We start from the raw sequence: 18,745 nt of genomic DNA on the forward strand, positions 1-18,745 counted from the left end.
ATCTGAAATGTCAGTGCAGCAAAACATTTTTTTAATGCACTATAATTTACAGTGGGTTTCCTGTCCCATTCTGTGTTGCCTGGTAAAGGGCTAAGCGAAAACACACAAATGGGAAAATGCTATTGTTATCTCTCTCTTACACTTTAATTTTTCTTTTGAGATATTCTCTGTATTATGGTAAGAAACTGAATCTATGAACAAAGATCACAAACCCTTTGGGCTTAATATTAAAAAGACTGCTTGCACTTTTACAAAGTTAATAGTACAATAGTCAGTAGGTGGCAAGAAAAGGTACTGCAAAATGGTTATGCTCGCGATCATGATCAGTGATCTGGAGACATTAAATAGGTAGTGACTGTGGAATGCATTTCAAATACCATGAAGTAGTAATAGTAAAAGAGTTATTCAGCTCTATATGAGAAACCACAAATGATGCTGAAGTGTAATCTATTGTGCAAGATCTGTAAAAGTTGCCAACACAATTCCAGCATGGCTGCCAAAGATGGTTCAAGTAGGAGATCACAGCTGATGTGAAAAGACCGCTGAAGAAAAAATAGAAAGCCTTACCAATGGATTGAACAAGGACCCAAAGAGAACATTATTGCAATTTTTCAAACTAGCAATGTAAATTTTCATAAATTTCATTCTTACAAGAAGCAATGAACCATTTGTCTCACATTGAGACAGTCATCAAAAACTGTGTAGTTTTCCAAGCCTAATTGCAATATGGACTTATTCTGTGCAAAAATAAATGCATATGAACATTTTAAAAAATAGAAAATAAGATTTTGGCAAAAAGAACAAGTTTTCTGCACACAAAACACCAATTTCCACGGAGAAATTTTATTTTCTTTGCAGGAAACTTGTTTTCTGCATAATATTGTTATCTACACAAAAAGATGATGTGCATTTTTAAAGTATACACAGTTCAGAACACACACACACACACACACACACACACACACACACACACACACACACACACAGAGTTTAAGGGTGCATGCTGAAACTACACACACACTCATACGGAGATACCATATATATATATAGGGGGTCAACTTTTCACATGGTCCTAACATGTTTGAAAAAACTCTTGCAAGGGCACAAGAAAAGTCAACTGGCTCAAAGTTTTGCATATGGCAGTAATGTGAACTTCATCAGCTGCATCTGGGTGTCAGCACAAATTAAATGAAAATATTGCTTTCATATGCTGAAAGCAGCATGCAGACAGGACTCATGTCTGGAATATTTAGAGAGTGATTAAAGCTAGTTTCAAATCTCATGAGAGCGGTAGTTCAGGACTTTGAGACTATGCCACTGTGTAATCTTAATTTTTTAAAAAGGTCACAGAGTGACATAGGAAGGCATTCAAATGGATTGGGAGGAGCCAGCCTTCTATAGTGCAGTGAGTCAAAGTGCAGTATTTTCTAAACGTACAAATTGTAGTATTTGGATGTGATAGGGTTAGTATGCATTCTATCTGAAAACAGCATCAGTCATTAAAATACGTAAGCATACTTATTGAAACAGATTATTCATTAATGTGATGAGGTCCACAGTGAAGTTTGTGATTTTGGATTTCAAAAGAAGAGAGAATTACCTATGGTTTTGGGGAGTTCAAAAGGATATATTGTTAAAAGTAAACTATTTTGTATTGTGTTTATTAAACCTATTCCTAGCATTGATTTAAGCCTGTCTCCGGCATTCTATCAAGCCTAAATCAGGCCACACATACACAAACGAAGGCACCCATAAAACAACAACTCTACATTTAAGGAATTATTTTAAGAATCATTAACCCAATCCAGCAAGGGAAAAACTGGGTAACAAGGACATGGTGAGTGGCAGGAATCTTAGGAGTTTGAGTGCCAGCTTAGCTAAAGGAATCTATCACATTTGGAAAATCATATTTTTTTTAAAAAAGAAAGCAGCTATAGGGGATGTGGCAGATCACAGTCTATTTAACAACAGAAAGAAATGGGTTGATTTTACAAATTTCACAGGGGAACAAAGTAGTCCTAAATATAGTTCAACTTCAAAAGTTATGTGAGAGATTAATACCAATGTCACACTGTGCAGGAAAAAGTCCTATAGAGTTCACCCTAGTCATACATAAAGGCACAGCATATGTTTGAAATCTACACATCAGATGTTTTTTGTAAATCACACAATAAACTATGAAGCAAGCCAATATGAATACAGCTGGTTGACTTGAAACATCTGCATCAATATTTTTAGTGGCAACTGTTGGCACAAAGCCATAGTTTGAAATGTTACCCTCAGTGCAATATTTGGTATTTGTTCATCCTACAGATATATTCAATTCACAAGTCTTACTGCAAGCCTGGAATTTGTTACGAGTCAGACGCCAGCCAATATAAACAACTCAGTGTATTGCAAAAATAACACAACAGAGCCTAAGAAACAACCAAAAGGAGGCTCAAAACACTTTCTCTTCAGTGTGAGGTAACAATGTCCAAAAAGAACTCTAAAGACCCAAACTTGTGATATAATCTGGATTATCCTGGGAAATAATCCAGATTAAAACAAACTTAGTTGAAAAGGCTGGAAACTCGCTCCACCTGCTGGTTGGAGTTAAACAAACACATGAAAGCTACCAGCAGTAACCCACAGTGACCAACGGCCACACAATGCCCCAAAACGTTGCTAAAGCAAAACCACGTTGTAAAGGAGAAGTCACAGCTGCCACGTCCGGTCCGCATTGTCAGGGAGAAGTCACAGTCACTGAATTCTAGTCCAGGTCGTCAGGAAGAAGTCACAGTCACCAAATTCCAGTCCAAGGTAAACACAAAGAGCCAAAGCGATGGAGGCAAGCCAGCAGGTCCCAAAGCAGTCTTCCAAACAAGTCTTCTGAAACAGAGATCCCAAAAAGCACCCAACAAAACACCTTGCCGATTGCAAAGTTACATTAGCAACAAACTTACTTTTATCTACATGTCCTCCTCTGAACTTGAGCCAGCCAACGCCCCATGCACAGCTGGTTGCTGCAAATCCTCATCAGAGCTGGAGTCACCTAACGCCCCACCTCCAGCTGCAGCCCTTCTACGATCTCTCCAGCCAGACCACCTTCTATTCAAACCCACAACTCCCCAGGGTCCATCTGTATCTTCTCCGTGCCATCCCTCAAATGTACCACTGCTTGTGGGCTCCTCAAGAATCTCCCGGATCTCCTGAAACTTAGTCCAATCCATCACCTCACTCCCAGAGTCTGACATCCCATCCTCCTGACTCCCAGTCCCACAATCCCCTTCAAAACCCTCAAAGGTATCATCATCAGAGGGCTCCATAAGTATTTCCCGGATTCTCTTCCTTTGTTGCTCCTCATCAGAGTCTTGCCCACAAGCAGTTTTCCTGCCTCTTCTTGAAGACTCCATCACAACAATTTCAGTTCTGATTTTTCTGAAATGAACTAAGGTACATATATTGCCACCTAGCCCTGCACTTTCTAATTGTAAATATTAGAAAACAGACCATTAATATCTTCCATGATGCTAGTCTCTGGCTTGCATAAGATATCAGTCATGGGTCTTCTCATTTGTTCATTTAGGCCATTTTCATGGATGAAGTCAAGAAAGAAGCACCTGCTGGCTTTGTTAATTAGGTAAATAAATATTTTAAATTACCTGATAGATCTTGGAAGTAAGATTAAAATAGGTGAAGAGTTCACAGTTTCATATTATTAGTTTGTAATTCCTTAATTTAGTATTTTTGGTCATTTTTTCCTGAGATGCTGAATTGCTTCACTGAACACAATTACCAATTCATATTTTGAATACACAGTCCACATTTTAAGGCAAGAGAGCAAAGCTTTATGCTATTTACAAACATACTTTCAGACACATACATAATCCTTTTTCACAGAAGAAGAAGCGTAAAAAAGGCTTTAATAGATCAGTTTAATAAAAATTGATTTTAGGTTCACTCTAAATTGATGAAAACATTAGCTGATAAAAGCAAATCTCACCACAGTAATATCTGTTAAAGCCAAACCTCTTAAGACACGGAGGAAGTAGGGAGGGAAAAATGGCCTTGCTATACTGATCACACACTTCTTAATTAGATTCAATGGAAATCCTGCATGGGGCTATTAGCACAATTAATCTGTCTTTCATGGGAAAACAACTGGGCAAAGAGATCAGGTCACAGTTTTACATTGCTTGACTGCATGGCTAAAATTAAAATAATGTAGGGCTTGATCTTGTCCTACTGAGGGTGCGGTGCTTGTTTAAAGAGCTCAATAAAACCAGGTTATCCTTATCCTGCTGTTAAAGGCAGTGTTTGGTGACCATACAGAAATGACTTGGAGGCACTGCCAGGAATGGAGGCTGATGCATTCCTTCCATATGCCCATCCAGAAATCCATTTTGGCACCATTAAGTTAGATTTGATTATCTCAACCTTGTAGTCAGAGCCTTGTATAAAGCTTAAGAATGTCAAGACGTTCAACATGCCCATGAAAATACATTTGAGGTGAGTGCCCCTCCTTTGAAAAAGAGATAACCGAGAAGACACCCTCCTTTCATAGCCTTGCTCCACTAGAAGGTCAGAAGAACCACAAAGCACGTGACGTCCAAGATGTGTTTTTTGAAAGGTATAAAGATTTGATGCAGTTCTATCAAAGTCCCAAAAACACACCCAAAGTCCTGTTTTTCCCATTTGCCTTGATTTCAGTACAAGATACATAGTGTGCCTAAATATTCTAAAGGCAGAGTTTCTCAAACTACTCCTCCAGCTGTTTTTGACCTCAGCTCCCACAGTTCCTAACTTCGGAGGTTAAAATCTTCTGGGGAGGCCCTGCTCCCAATCCCACCTCCTTCACAGGTGCGGTTGGTGGGGACAAGAGAAGGGCCTTCTCAGTGGTGGCCCCTTGCCTGGAGAACTCCCTCGCCAGCAAAATTAGATCAGTTCCCTCCTCCCTGACTTTCAGGAAAAAAGTAAAAATGTGGCTTTGGGGCCAAGCTTGCAGAACATAATCTGCAGTGCAATTAAGGAAATACGGAATAGTGCAATGACAAATGGAGAGGCTATGGATTACGACTCTGGTTTATGTTATTTTAATTAGCTTTTTTTGGTTTTGATGTTGAGATGTTTTTAACTTGCTAGTTTTAATGTATTTGTGATTTTATTGTTTGTATATTTGTGGCATCAAATTGTGCCTTTTTTGTAAGGGCACTTTGAGTCCCCTGTGGGGTGAGAAGGGTGTGATATAAATGTGGTAAATAAATAAATAAATAAATGACAGCTGGTAAGATGGCTGAGATTTCTGGTAGCTGAAGTTCAAAAAAACTTGGAGGAGCTCAGTTTGAGAAACATTACAAGCAATCACATTTTTTTCTTTTCTTGGGTGCTAAGTAAGATCAGCCCTGGTTAGTACTTATATGGAAGACTGCCATCAAATACCAGGTAATGAAGGATATATTTTAGATGAAGGGACTGATAAATCACTCTCCAAGCATTCCCCATCTAAGAAAACCCTATGAAATTCATGGGGTCACCATAAGTCAACAGGCAACTTGAAAGCATGCATGCACACACAATGTAGCATCATGGTGAGAGAGCACAATCAGGGTCCAGTTTTGTGTTCTCTTGCATTATTATATCATTCATGAGAAAGGTACTGTATTTCCTTGCATAATAATAGCTGCACCTCCATTTTTGGAGTGGCAATAACAGCACTCTTAATATTCCTTGTATAATAGGTGCACCCTTAGTTCATGTTGAAACCACATCTCAAATAGACTACTGCAACATGTCTATGTGGTGTTGCTTTTGAAGACTGTTCAGAAGCTCCAAATAGTCCAACGGCGGCAGCCAGATTACTCACCAGAGCAGTGTACAAGGAGCATACAGCCCCCTTGTTACCTCAGCTCCACTGGCTACCAGTCTGCTACCGAACACAATTCAAAGTGCTGGCTTTAGCCTATAAAGCCCTAAATGGTTCCGGCCCAACTTACCTGTTCGAACATATCTCTCCCTATGAACTGGTTAGAGCATTAAGATCTGCCAGGCAGGCCCTGCTCTCGGTCCCAACCCCTTTGCAAGCGCAACGGGTGGGGACGAGAGACAGGGTCTTCTCAGTGGTGGCCCCTCAGTTATGGAATTCCCTCCCATGTGATATTTAACTAGCCTCTCCCCCCTGGTTTTCAGGGGGGGAAAAAGTGAAAACCTGGCTAGGGAATCAGGCATTTGGTGAGTAGTAGTGCAATATGGAATTTGCATAATGCTCCTGCCAACCTAGCAGTTCGAAAACATGCTAATGTGAGTAGATCAATTGGTACCACTCTGGCGGGAACAGCGCTCCAAGCAGTCATGCCAGCCACATGACCTTGGAGGTGTCTATGGACAATGCTGGCTCTTCGGCTTAGAAATGGAGATGAGCACCAGCCCCCAGAGTCAGTCATGACTGGTCTTAACGTCAGGGGAAACCTTTACCTTTTTATCTGTTTATTGCTTTTTTGTTTTGTTTTTTGTTATGTGATGTGTAGTATTGTAGATGTGCTTTGATTATTGCCAATTATAAGCCCCTCTGAGTCCCCTTTAGCAAATAAATAAATAAACGAAGGGGGCAGACGCATGGGCAGGTGATTCCTCACCACCCATGTGCCTATCCTTTTTGCAGATACAAGGGGCCAAGTGGGCATATTTTGCAGCCCCATAGCTGCAAAGGGGAGAGACAGCTGGGTGGGTGAGGACTTGCCTCAGCTACAAAGGGGAAAGGCGGGCAGGGAGGCGAAGTCTTACCTGCCCATCCACCTGTCCCCTTTGCAGCAAGTGAGGAAAACCCTCCAGCTCTAAAGGAATGAGGCATATACCTGCTCCCTTTGCATCTATGAGGTTGCAAAGTAGCTGCATTTTTTTTACCATGCAATAGTCACCAGAGTGTTAAAACCAAAAACAAAACCAAAAAAAAGGGGGGGGGGAGTGCAACTATCATGCAGTGAAATACAGTATTTCCAATAGTGAGGGACAAAGCAGTCTTATTCTTTATTCCAAAAGATATTGGATGCATGGCCTTTGTTTTTGGGTTCTGTTAAATAACTTTTACAATGATGAGCCCAGACAATAGGTCCTCTTATGGATCATACCTCTAAGGATCAATATTACAATTACTGCTATTTCATTTATTCATAAATGACTGGGTTTCAGTCAGATAGACATGGCTTTAAAGGACACAAGGTTATTTAGTATTGCAGGAAACAACATAGAAACCATTTTGCAACCAGCTCTTAATATTTGATAATTGGCAATTGAATACATGTCAGTGATAATTGGCAATTGAATACATGTCGGCTTAAAGAGCTGGGCATGTTTAGCCTGCAGAAGAGAAGGCTGAGAGGAGACATGATAGCCATGTACAAATACGTGAAGGGAAGTCATAGGGAGGAGGGAGCAAGCTTGTTTCCTGCTGCCCTGCAGACTAGGACACAGAACAATGGCTTCAAACTACAGGAAAGGAGATTCCACCTGAACATCAGGAAGAACTTCCTCACTGTGAGAGCTGTTCGACAGTGGAACTCTCTCCCCGGGGCCGTGGTGGAGGCTCCTTCTTTGGAGGCTTTTAAGCAGAGGCTGGATGGCCATCTGTCGGGGGTGCTTTGAATGCGATTTCCTGCTTCTTAGCAGGGGGTTGGACTGGATGGCCCATGTGGTCTCTTCCAACTCTACTATTCTATGATTCTATGATTCTATGATGTGATACTTGAGATTTAATATACATATAACAATGTTCAGATCGTAAATTTTTTCCATCAGCATATCTTACTATACACATTTAAAAAATCCAGTTGACCTTGGACATTTTCATTCTATAAAATTATAATTATGCTATGATTTCACTTTAAATGCCATGGCAAAGACCTATGGAATTCTGGGGTTAATAATTTGGTGAGCCACCTGAGTAAGCTTGGTAGAGTGGTTTGAGCATTGGATTACAGTCTTGAAGACCAGGATTTAAAATTTTGTTCACCCATGAAAACCTCCAAGGCTGAGCGAATGTGGCTTACTTAAAGCCACTACCTTAAGCAAGTCACACACATTCAGCCTCTGAAAAAGGCAAAGGCAACCCCCTTCTGAAGAAATTTTTCCAAGAAAACCCCATAGGTCAGGAATTACTTGTAGACACACAACAACAATGAGGAACTGGAGCCCTCTGGCTGAGAATTCTGAGTATCCTGTGTTAAACTGCAAATCAGATAATTCAATAGGATGTTACCATGACTGTTAAAGCGGAATATAATACTACAGATCTATTTTCTGAAAGAGCCTCTTGTGCCAATGGTGGACAATTAATAAAAAAAATCAACCTGGTATAATGCAATTTATTTTATTACTGATTACTCTTATTATGTACTGTAATGCAGAGACAACATTGTCCAGTGTTGTATTAAAGATGGGCATGTGAGTGAATTAGTCTGAATCTACACTGTATAATTAATGTAGTCTGACACTCATTTAACTGCTATGACTGAATGTTATGGAATCATGGGAGTGGTATGAAACTCAATTACCGTATATACTCGAGTATAAGTATAAGCCAAGGCACCTAATTTTACCATAAAAAACTGGGGAAACTTATTGACTCGAGTATAAGCCAAGGGTGGAAAATGCAGCAGCTACTGGTAAATTTCAAAATGAAAATAGATCCCAATGAAAATATTTTGAGGCATCAGTAGGTTAAAGGTTTTTGAATATTTACCGTATTTCAAAGAAAAACGGTAAAATAGCTCTGTAAGTGGGAAAGTAGGGTCAACAAAAACAATATGGTATTAACAATAGCTCAATAATAATAATAACAACTTCATTTGTACCCTACGCTATCTCCCCATGGGGACTCAGGCCAGCTTCTAACATAGTAACAGGCAAACATTCAATGCCTACATAAACAATGCAGAGCTAGATATAGATCTATAATTATATACACTAATTTCACATATGCATTTCCCACTGAAATGTTTTAAAATCCTCTCTATATATGTGCATTTTCCTCCTGCAATATTTGCAAGCCCTATATATTTATGTTTATATCTATCCAGAAATCTCTCTCTCTCTCTCTCTTTGTGCATTTCCCCTGCAATATTTGCAAGCCCTATATATCTATATTCATATATATCTATAGATATATATAGACATATAACCCAGAGATCCCTCCGTTCTGAGGACCAAGACCTGTTGGAAGTCCCCAGTTTTAAAGCCTTGCATCTAACAGCAACTAGACGCAGAGCCTTTTCAGCAGTGGCACCATCTCTCTGGAACACCTTGCGACCTGAAGTCCGTGCCTTGCGGGACTTGTCGGCTTTCCGCAGGGCATGTAAGACACACCTGTTTCGGCAGGCCTTTGAGTTCTGTTAGATGTTTTAAAAGGTGCTTTTAGGATGTTTTAAAGATATTTTTAAAGATGTTTTAAGATGTTTTTAAATTGTTGATTTTAGCCGGTTCTTGTAAGCCGCCCCGAGCCCTAGGGGAGTGGCGGCATATAAGTTTGAAAAATAAATAAATAAATAAATAAATAAATAAATCTAGACATCTCTCTGTATATAGATAATTATATCTGTATAGGATTTGCAAAGACTTGCAAACATGTGATGCAAAAATTCATATATAAAATAATGTTTACACATAGATACAGATATACAGGTACATGGAACAGGGGGAAATTCATATATAAAATTAATGTAGATAGATAAATATAAATATAAAGGTACAAAGGGACTGCAAAGGCTTGCAGGGGGAAATGCTTATACATCTGTAGCAGAGATTAACAAATAACATTTCAGGGGGAATGCTTTTATAAGATTAATGGGTATATATACAGGGTGTTTGAAAAAGAACTCCCTACTTTTAATGTAATTATACTTAAAACTAGGGAGTTCTTTTTCAAACATCCTGTATATTTGTCTTCCTGACTTGCAAGGACTTCTTTCCCTTTTCGAAACATTCCCTTGGTTAAGAGTGAGGAAGGCTTTGGAAAAGTAAACACTGATAAGGGAGGGTAAGGGAGGGTAATATATCATCTATTGCAAACAACCCACTGCCGGCTTGGCCTTGACCCAATTATAAGCCGGGGGAGGCTTTTTCAGCTCATAAAAAGGGCTGAAAAACTCAGCTTATTTTTGAGTATATACAGTAATTCTACAGTATAGATTAATCCTGAAAAACCTACCAGAATGAGCAGCAATTTCTCCCTTTTTCTTAGGATGCTTTGATGTGTCCCTCCTATTATGTATCCTTTCTCCCTACCTATGCACAAGGAACTATGGGACGTGAAAAACTGAATCAAATATTGGAGGGGGGCTCTATCCTCCAGTTCCATGCAGTCTTAATTTAACTGTATATAAGCACTCTTTTATCTTCTTACAGGACAGGACAAGAGTTGCGTAAGATTCCTCTAATTGTGTTGATGAGATTACTCTAACACTGATTGGCTCTGGCAAATCGCACAAAATCACAACATTATGTACAAGAAAATAAGATTTTCCTCCCATGCAGCAGCCCTTTTCACTGGACAGCAGGCTACTTCTAGCTTGACATTAAAATGTATTTTACAATAATAAAGCCAGACAGAAGAAAGATGGAATGCCTAATTGTAGCATGAAGCAGGCCAAAAGCTAAGCTCATCTCCTAATTCTTAATCTTTTTCTACTTCTTTTCATTTGAAGTGTGAACCCAAGGTCCTGTTCTTTTTTCTTCTTCTAATCATTTCCCCCCTTGGCTTTGAAGTTTCTGTAAGCTGAGGATAGCTTATAAAAAAAAAAGGTCCCAGAGAATGAAATATGCTTAAACTGGTTGGAAAGCGAATAAGAGGAATTTCAATATCCCTAGGAAGAGGCTGAGCTCTTTGGTAAAAGGCAAATACCTATTCAGTTCCAGAGCAGAAGAAATCATTTCACAACACTGGATAAAGTACTGAAATCCTCCTTAGAATCATCATCTCCAAAGGGTTTGCTTAAGATGTACTTTGTAGTTTGGGCTGTTAGTGACTCACAAGAGAGACTGAGGAAGCCTATCCCACCCCACCATCCTTTGCAAGCTCTATATAACATAACATAATAGCTTTAACATTGAGAGACTTAATACCTATAGAGAGCTTAATACCCTGGCTCAACAACCCATTTCATTACATTATACATGAAGATGGTGTGCCTTGAATCATAGGTCACTTAAAACAGATGCTTTTGAATACATTCTATATTGATATGGAGGACCAATTCACATCAAGGGTATGTAGGGTTTCAGTGTCAACAATACCCAAAATGTTAAACTGAATGCTTCAAAACAACATACTCGGAAATGTACTCAAGGCTGTTCTAAAGTGCTACTTCACTGAAATGGATGAACAGGAACACCATTTGAAGAACGAAACAGCTTTTTTATTCTCAGTTCGTTTTAATTTTGTGCCAGTCTGTTTGCCAAGATAATTCAATTGGCTGTAGAGCTAAAGCAGCAATTTTAAAGTGGAGTTCCCATATATCAGTACTCAAGTTCACAAAGCATTAGTTCACAAAGCATTACCACATTATATGTAGAGGTAGTATCCTGAAGTTGCATATACACACATACTGTAGAACTGTTCTCTTCCTGTTGCCACCAATTCTTCCTTATCTTGTTGGATCATAAACTGCCCCTCAGTTGGTTGAATAAGATGACAAAATGTGCTACTCATAGCATACCTGAACAATAATATGGTATTTGTTTCCTAGCAGAAAGAAGAGCATGGGAGTGAAGATAGGGGAATGCTTAGCAGCATCACTCCTTTGGTCTATAATCCCATCTCCTTTCTTCTGTACACCTTAAGATTTCATCTTAACAGCCTTTTTAGGCTATCTCTTCTTTTTACATTGTAAATCTTGTCAAAGCAAGGCCACAATATGTTTCACACTTTGCAGGCAGGGATATAGCTTCCTTAATATCTAACCTAGCTTTATTTTTTTTTAATGAATGAATGTCATTTTCATAAACAATTAATGAATCTAGCCAAGCCAAGATTCATAAGCCAGTATACATATGTGTTGATTAGATGCACTTAACAATAATTCTGTGTTGCGTATCACATGAAGCCAACTGCTTTTACAATGATAACAGCAAGGCAGAAATTAGTAGGTAGCAAGCCCCACATCATAACATATTAACACATAATTTTTTTATCTTAAATAGTGATGCAAACATCACAATTTCAAAGCTTGAATGATCTATAATTAAATTCTGTGTTTTTATTTTGTGTATGTATCTTAAGTAATGTTTCTGTTAAAGCTTAACAGAATGTGTTCTTGTACCACGAGATGCAAAACCAATCTTAAGAAATGGGGCTACAAATCAGAGTCCATGACATGCGAGTGTGGAGAATAGCAAACCACAGACCACTTACTGCAATACAGTCTGAGCTCTGCCACATGCACAATGGAGAACTTTCTTACAGCAACACCAGAGTGTCCTGATTTGTCTCTCAAGAACAGCCTTAAAACAACGTGGTAAGTAAATGAAAACTGCTTTACTTCAGCAACATAAAGAAGAGCACACTCAGTTGGATAATGCAAAAGAAAGCAAAGAAGTCTTAATGCAAACACAGTTCTTAAGTCTCTGATAAATTCCCAAATCAGGCAGCAGTCTTACTTCAGACAAAGAAGCAGCACTAATTCCTTAGGAGCAGTTTTCCAAACACAGACTTGAAGCAGGCACAAGGGGAGCGAAGGCTTAGGCATTAGAGTCAGTTTGTTACCAGCAAAAGGTGATTCCACCTGCTACTGATTTATAGCCCTGAGTTCCCCCACTCAGCAGGTGCTAGGGTGGTTCCCAATTATTTAAGCATTTCTGACAGCTATTCCAGCTGAATGGCATCTCTGCTCTGTTTCCTTTCACCTTTCCTGAAATGTGGGTAGTTGGCAAAACCTCCTCCTCTGATTCCAACTCCCCCTCTAATTCCTGAACACTTTCCTGCTCCCTTTCCTCTTCTGAAGAAGAGGAATCCCTAACACAGAGGCACTTGAAGTGGCCAACTTCTGGTTAAAGGAAATGTAGCATAATGCCAAGTTTTTAACTTTGCTTGTGTTTTTTTTAATACATTATAACTATATTCTCATTTTGCTTCTAACATGACAAATAAAAATAAATTCAGAATGTAGGAGGAAAGAACATATGGAACATCCAAATGCTGAAGAACACGCAATATTTATCAGCATTTCAGGATTACACAAATATATTTGATTACTCTGTGGTGTGGCAATATTTGTCTCCCAAATAAAATAGAGTGAGCGATAGCCACTTACCTATTAGCTCCTTATTTCGGACATCTAAGGCCATATTCCGTAAAGCTGTCGCAACTGCACATACTACTCGATCATTGTCTATCCGAAGGAGCTCTACTAGGATTGGTAGGCCTTTTTCCTTCCGTACTGCAGCACGGATATATACTGACCACTGCAAAGAAGCATTACACATAAGCAAATTAGAAAGAGGTGTTCTATTAAATAAAAAGGCAGTATAAAGCTATAGGATTTGCAAAAAAGAGATGAACAGGTAACATTTAAAAAAATTGTGACATAAAATCTCATTTCAGTTTGAAAACCCAAGGGAAAGTTTATATTGTTGGTTTAAAAACCACTGTGGTAATCTGGATCCAGTGCAATGTTTGCTTTAAAAATAAATGTATTGATGTGGCTCTCAAGGCTGATAGAGATTTCCAGCCATATAGAGATTTCCAGCCAAAAGAGATGAACAGGTAACATTAAAAAAAATTGTGACATAAAATCTCATTTCAGTTTGAAAACCCAAGGGGAAAGTTTATATTGTTGATTTAAAAACCACTGTGGTAATCTGGATCCAGTGCAATGTTTGCTTTAAAAATAAATGTATTGATGTGGCTCTCAAGGCTGATAGAGATTTCCAGCCATATAATCGTCATTAAGAGATTGAATCTGAAGTTGGATTGAATCTTCAATCCAATGTTTAGCCCCTCTACTATTTACTACAATTTTTTTCTGGATGATTATAATATTGGTTGAGTCAGCATGATGTAGTGATTAAAAAGGTGGAACAGACATGGGTTCAAATCCCCACTTGGTCATGAAGATCCTTGGGTGACCTTGAACCAGATACTGCCTGCCTGTCTCAGCTGTATCACATCATTGTTGTGAGGATACAGTAGGTAATGAATAATAATAATAATAAATTTTATTTTTATATCCTGCCCCATCTCGCCGAAGGGACTTGGTAGGACAAGAGATACCAATTTGTGCTCATTGGAGGAAAGGTAAGGGAAGATAAGATACAAATGGGAACAGAAGCAACAAAAATATTTTATATATAATCTGGTTGTAAGGATTATTAACACCCATTAATGACCACTTAATGAAACTTAGGCATCATTATTACATTTTATAACACACACACACGCATACACGTATGTGTGTGTATTATTGAACGTTTCATACCAAGATAGGAACAGATCTATATGACATGTAGGATTTGTGTTTCCAAATATAGGGCAAACTGCTGATTCTTCATCTAGCGTCCAACAATGACTAATTTGCTCAACCTGCAATTTTGAAATTTAGACTAAAATGCACATATCACTGCAACAAGATATGGTGCAATGTTTGTATTTTTCCTCTGTTTTTTTGTATCATCTTGGCCAGATAAAAGAAATATGCAGTCCTCCAGAAGTTGTTTGACTGTAACTCTCATAGGCCCCTTCTACACTGACATATGAAATCTAGATTATCTGCTTTCAACTGGATTATATGGTAGTAAAGACTCATATAATCCAGTTCAAAGCAGATAATATGGATTATCAATTTTGATGTTTTACCATCCTTGTGGGAGGCTTCTCTCATGTCCCTGCATAGGGAGCTGGAGCTGACAGAGGGAGCTCACCCATTCTCCTTGGATTTGAACCACCGTTGGTCAGCAATCCTGCTGGCACAAGGTTTAACCCATTGCGCCACCAGGGGCTCCAGAAGTGACTTGCAGTTTCTCAAGTCACTCCTGACATGATTTTTTTTTCAATTTTGATAATCTGAATTATATGTCAGTGTAGAAGGGTTCATAAATATTGACCATTAGTTATGTTGGTTAGAATTGAAGGGAGTGGCAGCTCAAAAATGCCTGGAGTGCCACATATTTTCTATTCCTAATTTAACCTGCTGACAGTTTCTAGAATCTTGCTCTGTTTGATTAGGCTCAACTGTGGAGTTTGAAGGGTTTTCTTCTCATGGATCTAACGGCTATATAGTTGTTCACTACTGTCAAGTTGACTTTGACTTATGGCGACCCTATAAATGAGACCTCCAGATAGCCTCTATCCTGATTATTTTATCTATTTACTTTATTTTTTTTTTAAAGAAAATCCTACCTTTGTCCCAATATAGGGACCCAAGGCACCTGAGCCAATGTATGGAAACATCTTGAACTATTTCATTGCCTTCATTATCTAGTTTAAAGGTATGTGGATTTCTGTAGCATGACCACAAAGCTCCAATGAACCCTCAAAGCAGCTTCATGTAGTTGTTGAAAAGCATCGAGGACAGTATTGAGTCATGTGGCTAATGGACAAAAGGCTGAACAACAATTCCCTAACAGCAATCTCTGTGAATGTTCAGCTAAGAAAGACTAGAACCACTCCAGGACAACACCCTCAAGTCCTATATCAAGCAAATTTCTCTGAAAGATCCAGGAGGATCAACAGGGTTGTACTCTCCTGTCTGATTCCTGGAGTAGGCCATCCCACAAAGTAACCAAGGTTGTTTCTGTCCTATAACCAGTTCTGAATCAAGACTGCAATGGGTTCAGGTAATCAGTTTCATCCAAAAATTACAGAAGCTACATAACGGCGCTCCATGCAGTCATGCCGGCCACATGACCTTGGAGGTGTCTACGGATAACGCCGGCTCTTCGGCTTAGAAATGGAGATGAGCACCAACCCCCAGAGTCAGACATGACTGGACTTAACGTCAGGGGAAAACCTTTACCTTACATTACCACCACTCTAGAACCTTAATTAGAAAGGGGAGATTAGAGACCAGTTAATAATTACCAAAGAAGTTTTTTTTAATGAAAGTCTTACAATTGTGCATTTTAGAGTCATTGGAACATCAAAGAACATTTACAATCTCCACCACCCAATTTGCTATTCCTCCTCTGGCAGCTTAATTAGATAGTTGAGCACACTTTAGCAAAGAAGTGGTTGGTCTCACTTCTCCAAGCAACTTTTTAAGTAATTTGAAACTGGTGTCACTAGTGTGATTACTGTTACTTCTAGGTAACCTTAATATGTATCCCATTCTTCCTATGTGTGTCCCATTCGGTTCAAAGAGGTTTACCCAGGAGTCTATATCAGGGCCACAAATCTCTAAATATGCTTAGCAGATTATTGTAGTGAAGTGATTCTCAACCAGGGGTCCCCAGATGTTTTTGGCCTACAACTCCCAGAAATCCCTGCCAGATTGCCAGCTGTTAGGATTTCTGGGTGTTGAAGGCAAAAAACAACTGGGGACCCCAGGTTGAGAACCACTGTTGTAGCGTGAGATACTTCATTTATTCGGCAGTTCACCAACAGTTTGTCTATGGGCCCCTTCTCATTCCACATTTATAGTGTTAATGATTCCATCTTAACTATTATGATACCATATTCTGGAGTCCTGGGTCTTTTAGTTGGGGGACATTTAGAAATCTACGTCAGAGATGCGATGTCTCAAAAACTACAAACTCCAGGATTTGATGGAAGCACTGTGGCAGTTAAAGTGGATTTGTGAAAGGCAGTTCTCCTTTGTCTTAGAAATTTCACCACAGGAGTGCTGTGGCTGCTGCAGTAGTTATAACTTCATAGATTTCCATCCACCTGGGAGGCTTCCCAAAGTTTAAGCTTGTATATTTTCAGCTCAACAAGATGGATTTGGTGAAACAAAATTGTTTAAGCCTAAAGCAGTCATGTCTCAGTGTACCTGGGCAATTTCCCAAGCATACTGTCACTAATTTTTGCAATCTATCTCAAAGGTAATATTATTTAGAAGGAATTTGCTGATTGCTATAAAGGGTAAGTTATTTGCAGTGAGATTTTCTTTCAATGAACATTTTGTTGCATTATCAAATGGCACTGAAGTTGGCAAGTGGCAAGCTGAATGACATTGCTTAAGCAAAGGATACACAAGGAGGATTAGGCATTTTCTTTTTCCCCCTGAATAGTCTCCTCCAGGGTCAAACACATTTGAGGCAAACTGACAGGGCAGAATGAAGAAGCTTATCCTGCACAAGTTTTCTGGGTAAGCAGATTATTTCAGTCACTGCTCAGCTGTACCAATTTTGCTTGCTGACCTCCCATTTCAAAGAGTGATTGTTTGGTTGAGCCTGCTTACCTTGGACATGACAAACCATGCATCTTGTTGATATATGGGCTATTTTTAGCAAGTCCTGGTGGGATAAATCATGTGGACTACTGCCTGGTCCATATAGATTACTACACTGAATTAACAGCTTTATAGCTTTTAAATAAAACATGCTGGCATAATACAGAAACAAATGTATTAAATCACATTGGCATGAACAAAACCTGAGCCGTGCATCTTGGCAGGGACTGATTAAGTTCTAAAGAAGGATTTCGGCTGAATCAATTCTTGTTTCATAGTTAGTCCATGAAAAAGACTCAGGATGTTCTCCAGCCCAATGAAACAAAATCCAGTCTATGTTTTCTCATTTATTCTTGACTCTCCCTGCTTTTTTCAGCAAATATACTAATTTGTGTCAAATGAAACTGAATACCTCTGAAATAACAATCTTGTTACAAACTCAATAAAAGGAGCAGAGGTAATGAGGGGCTATAATATTTTGGCCAGTTGGCAGCTAATTAGCATTTTTAACAATTTAAAAGGTTCCAAGATCAGAAAGGTAAGTTTCTGCTAGTAATCACAATTATTTCTGTTTAATCTGGGTTTGGAAATAGAGCTCATACCTTCCAGCTACCTGCTGCCAGATTCTGTAGTGCACCTGCTGCCCCTTCCAACGTGTCTGGATTTGAGCACTCAGAGAGAAGTGTGAGGTAGGGTTTGACTATGGATGGGTGCCATAGCATCTGGATTCCTTTTGGTGGTTCTGCACAGTCAGGAAGAGGACCAACGCCATCCCACTAAAAAAGTAAGAGAAAGGGGGAAATGTCAGAAATGATGGTAAAATAAAGAAGAAAAACTCAAAAACAAATTTAGAGACACGTGCCTCTAAATTTTTCCTCTTAGACACTATCTCTTTGCTTTTACTTCACATTCTAGTGATTGAAAACCCATACTTTTTTAGCCATTAGCTACAATGAGGTGAATGCCATAGACTGTGATGACATAATGAATTTCTTTTTTGGTAACTTGGTTTTTAGGCCTGTACCTGAGTCTGAAAACTGCTTTGGTTAGACTGCAACCCTAGTTTCTTAGATATAGGTTTCGTGTTTTTCTATCGGCGAGCAGAGGGCAACTGGTAGATGGTATATGTTCTGTATCTCAAAAACTAGAGCTGATTGGGGACAAAGGTGCCATTTTTGGAATCAGCGGATCACGTATACTCAGAAACACACACACACACACACACACACACACAGAAACAGATCTAATATCTGAGATACCAAAATCATGGTTGGCCAGTGATTATCTCTCTATTGAAAGATACAAAATACAATTAAAAAGATTTTAAAAGCAAGTCAGTTGTTATATATATTAAAAGTAGAATTACATATGATAATATATATTCATTCCTG

The 18,745-nt window shown here is 39.0% G+C and overlaps 1 protein-coding gene across 10 annotated transcripts in view; it reads right to left on the reverse strand.

Annotated features, from left to right (window-relative positions):
* ctnnd2 (catenin delta 2) overlaps positions 1 to 18,745 on the reverse strand; it is a 932,891-nt gene that overhangs the window by 68,895 nt on the left and 845,251 nt on the right. For all 10 annotated transcript variants that reach the window (XM_062979377.1, XM_062979381.1, XM_062979376.1 and 7 more), the window contains 2 exons: positions 17,957 to 18,130; positions 13,281 to 13,431 (listed from right to left, as the gene is read on the reverse strand). In XM_062979377.1, the coding sequence (XP_062835447.1) occupies positions 13,281 to 13,431; positions 17,957 to 18,130 (325 nt within the window). The remainder of the gene's footprint in view (positions 1 to 13,280; positions 13,432 to 17,956; positions 18,131 to 18,745) is intronic.

This window comes from Anolis carolinensis, chromosome 4 (assembly GCF_035594765.1).
Source record: "Anolis carolinensis isolate JA03-04 chromosome 4, rAnoCar3.1.pri, whole genome shotgun sequence".
In the NCBI taxonomy this organism is placed as follows: Eukaryota; Metazoa; Chordata; class Lepidosauria; order Squamata; family Dactyloidae; genus Anolis; species Anolis carolinensis.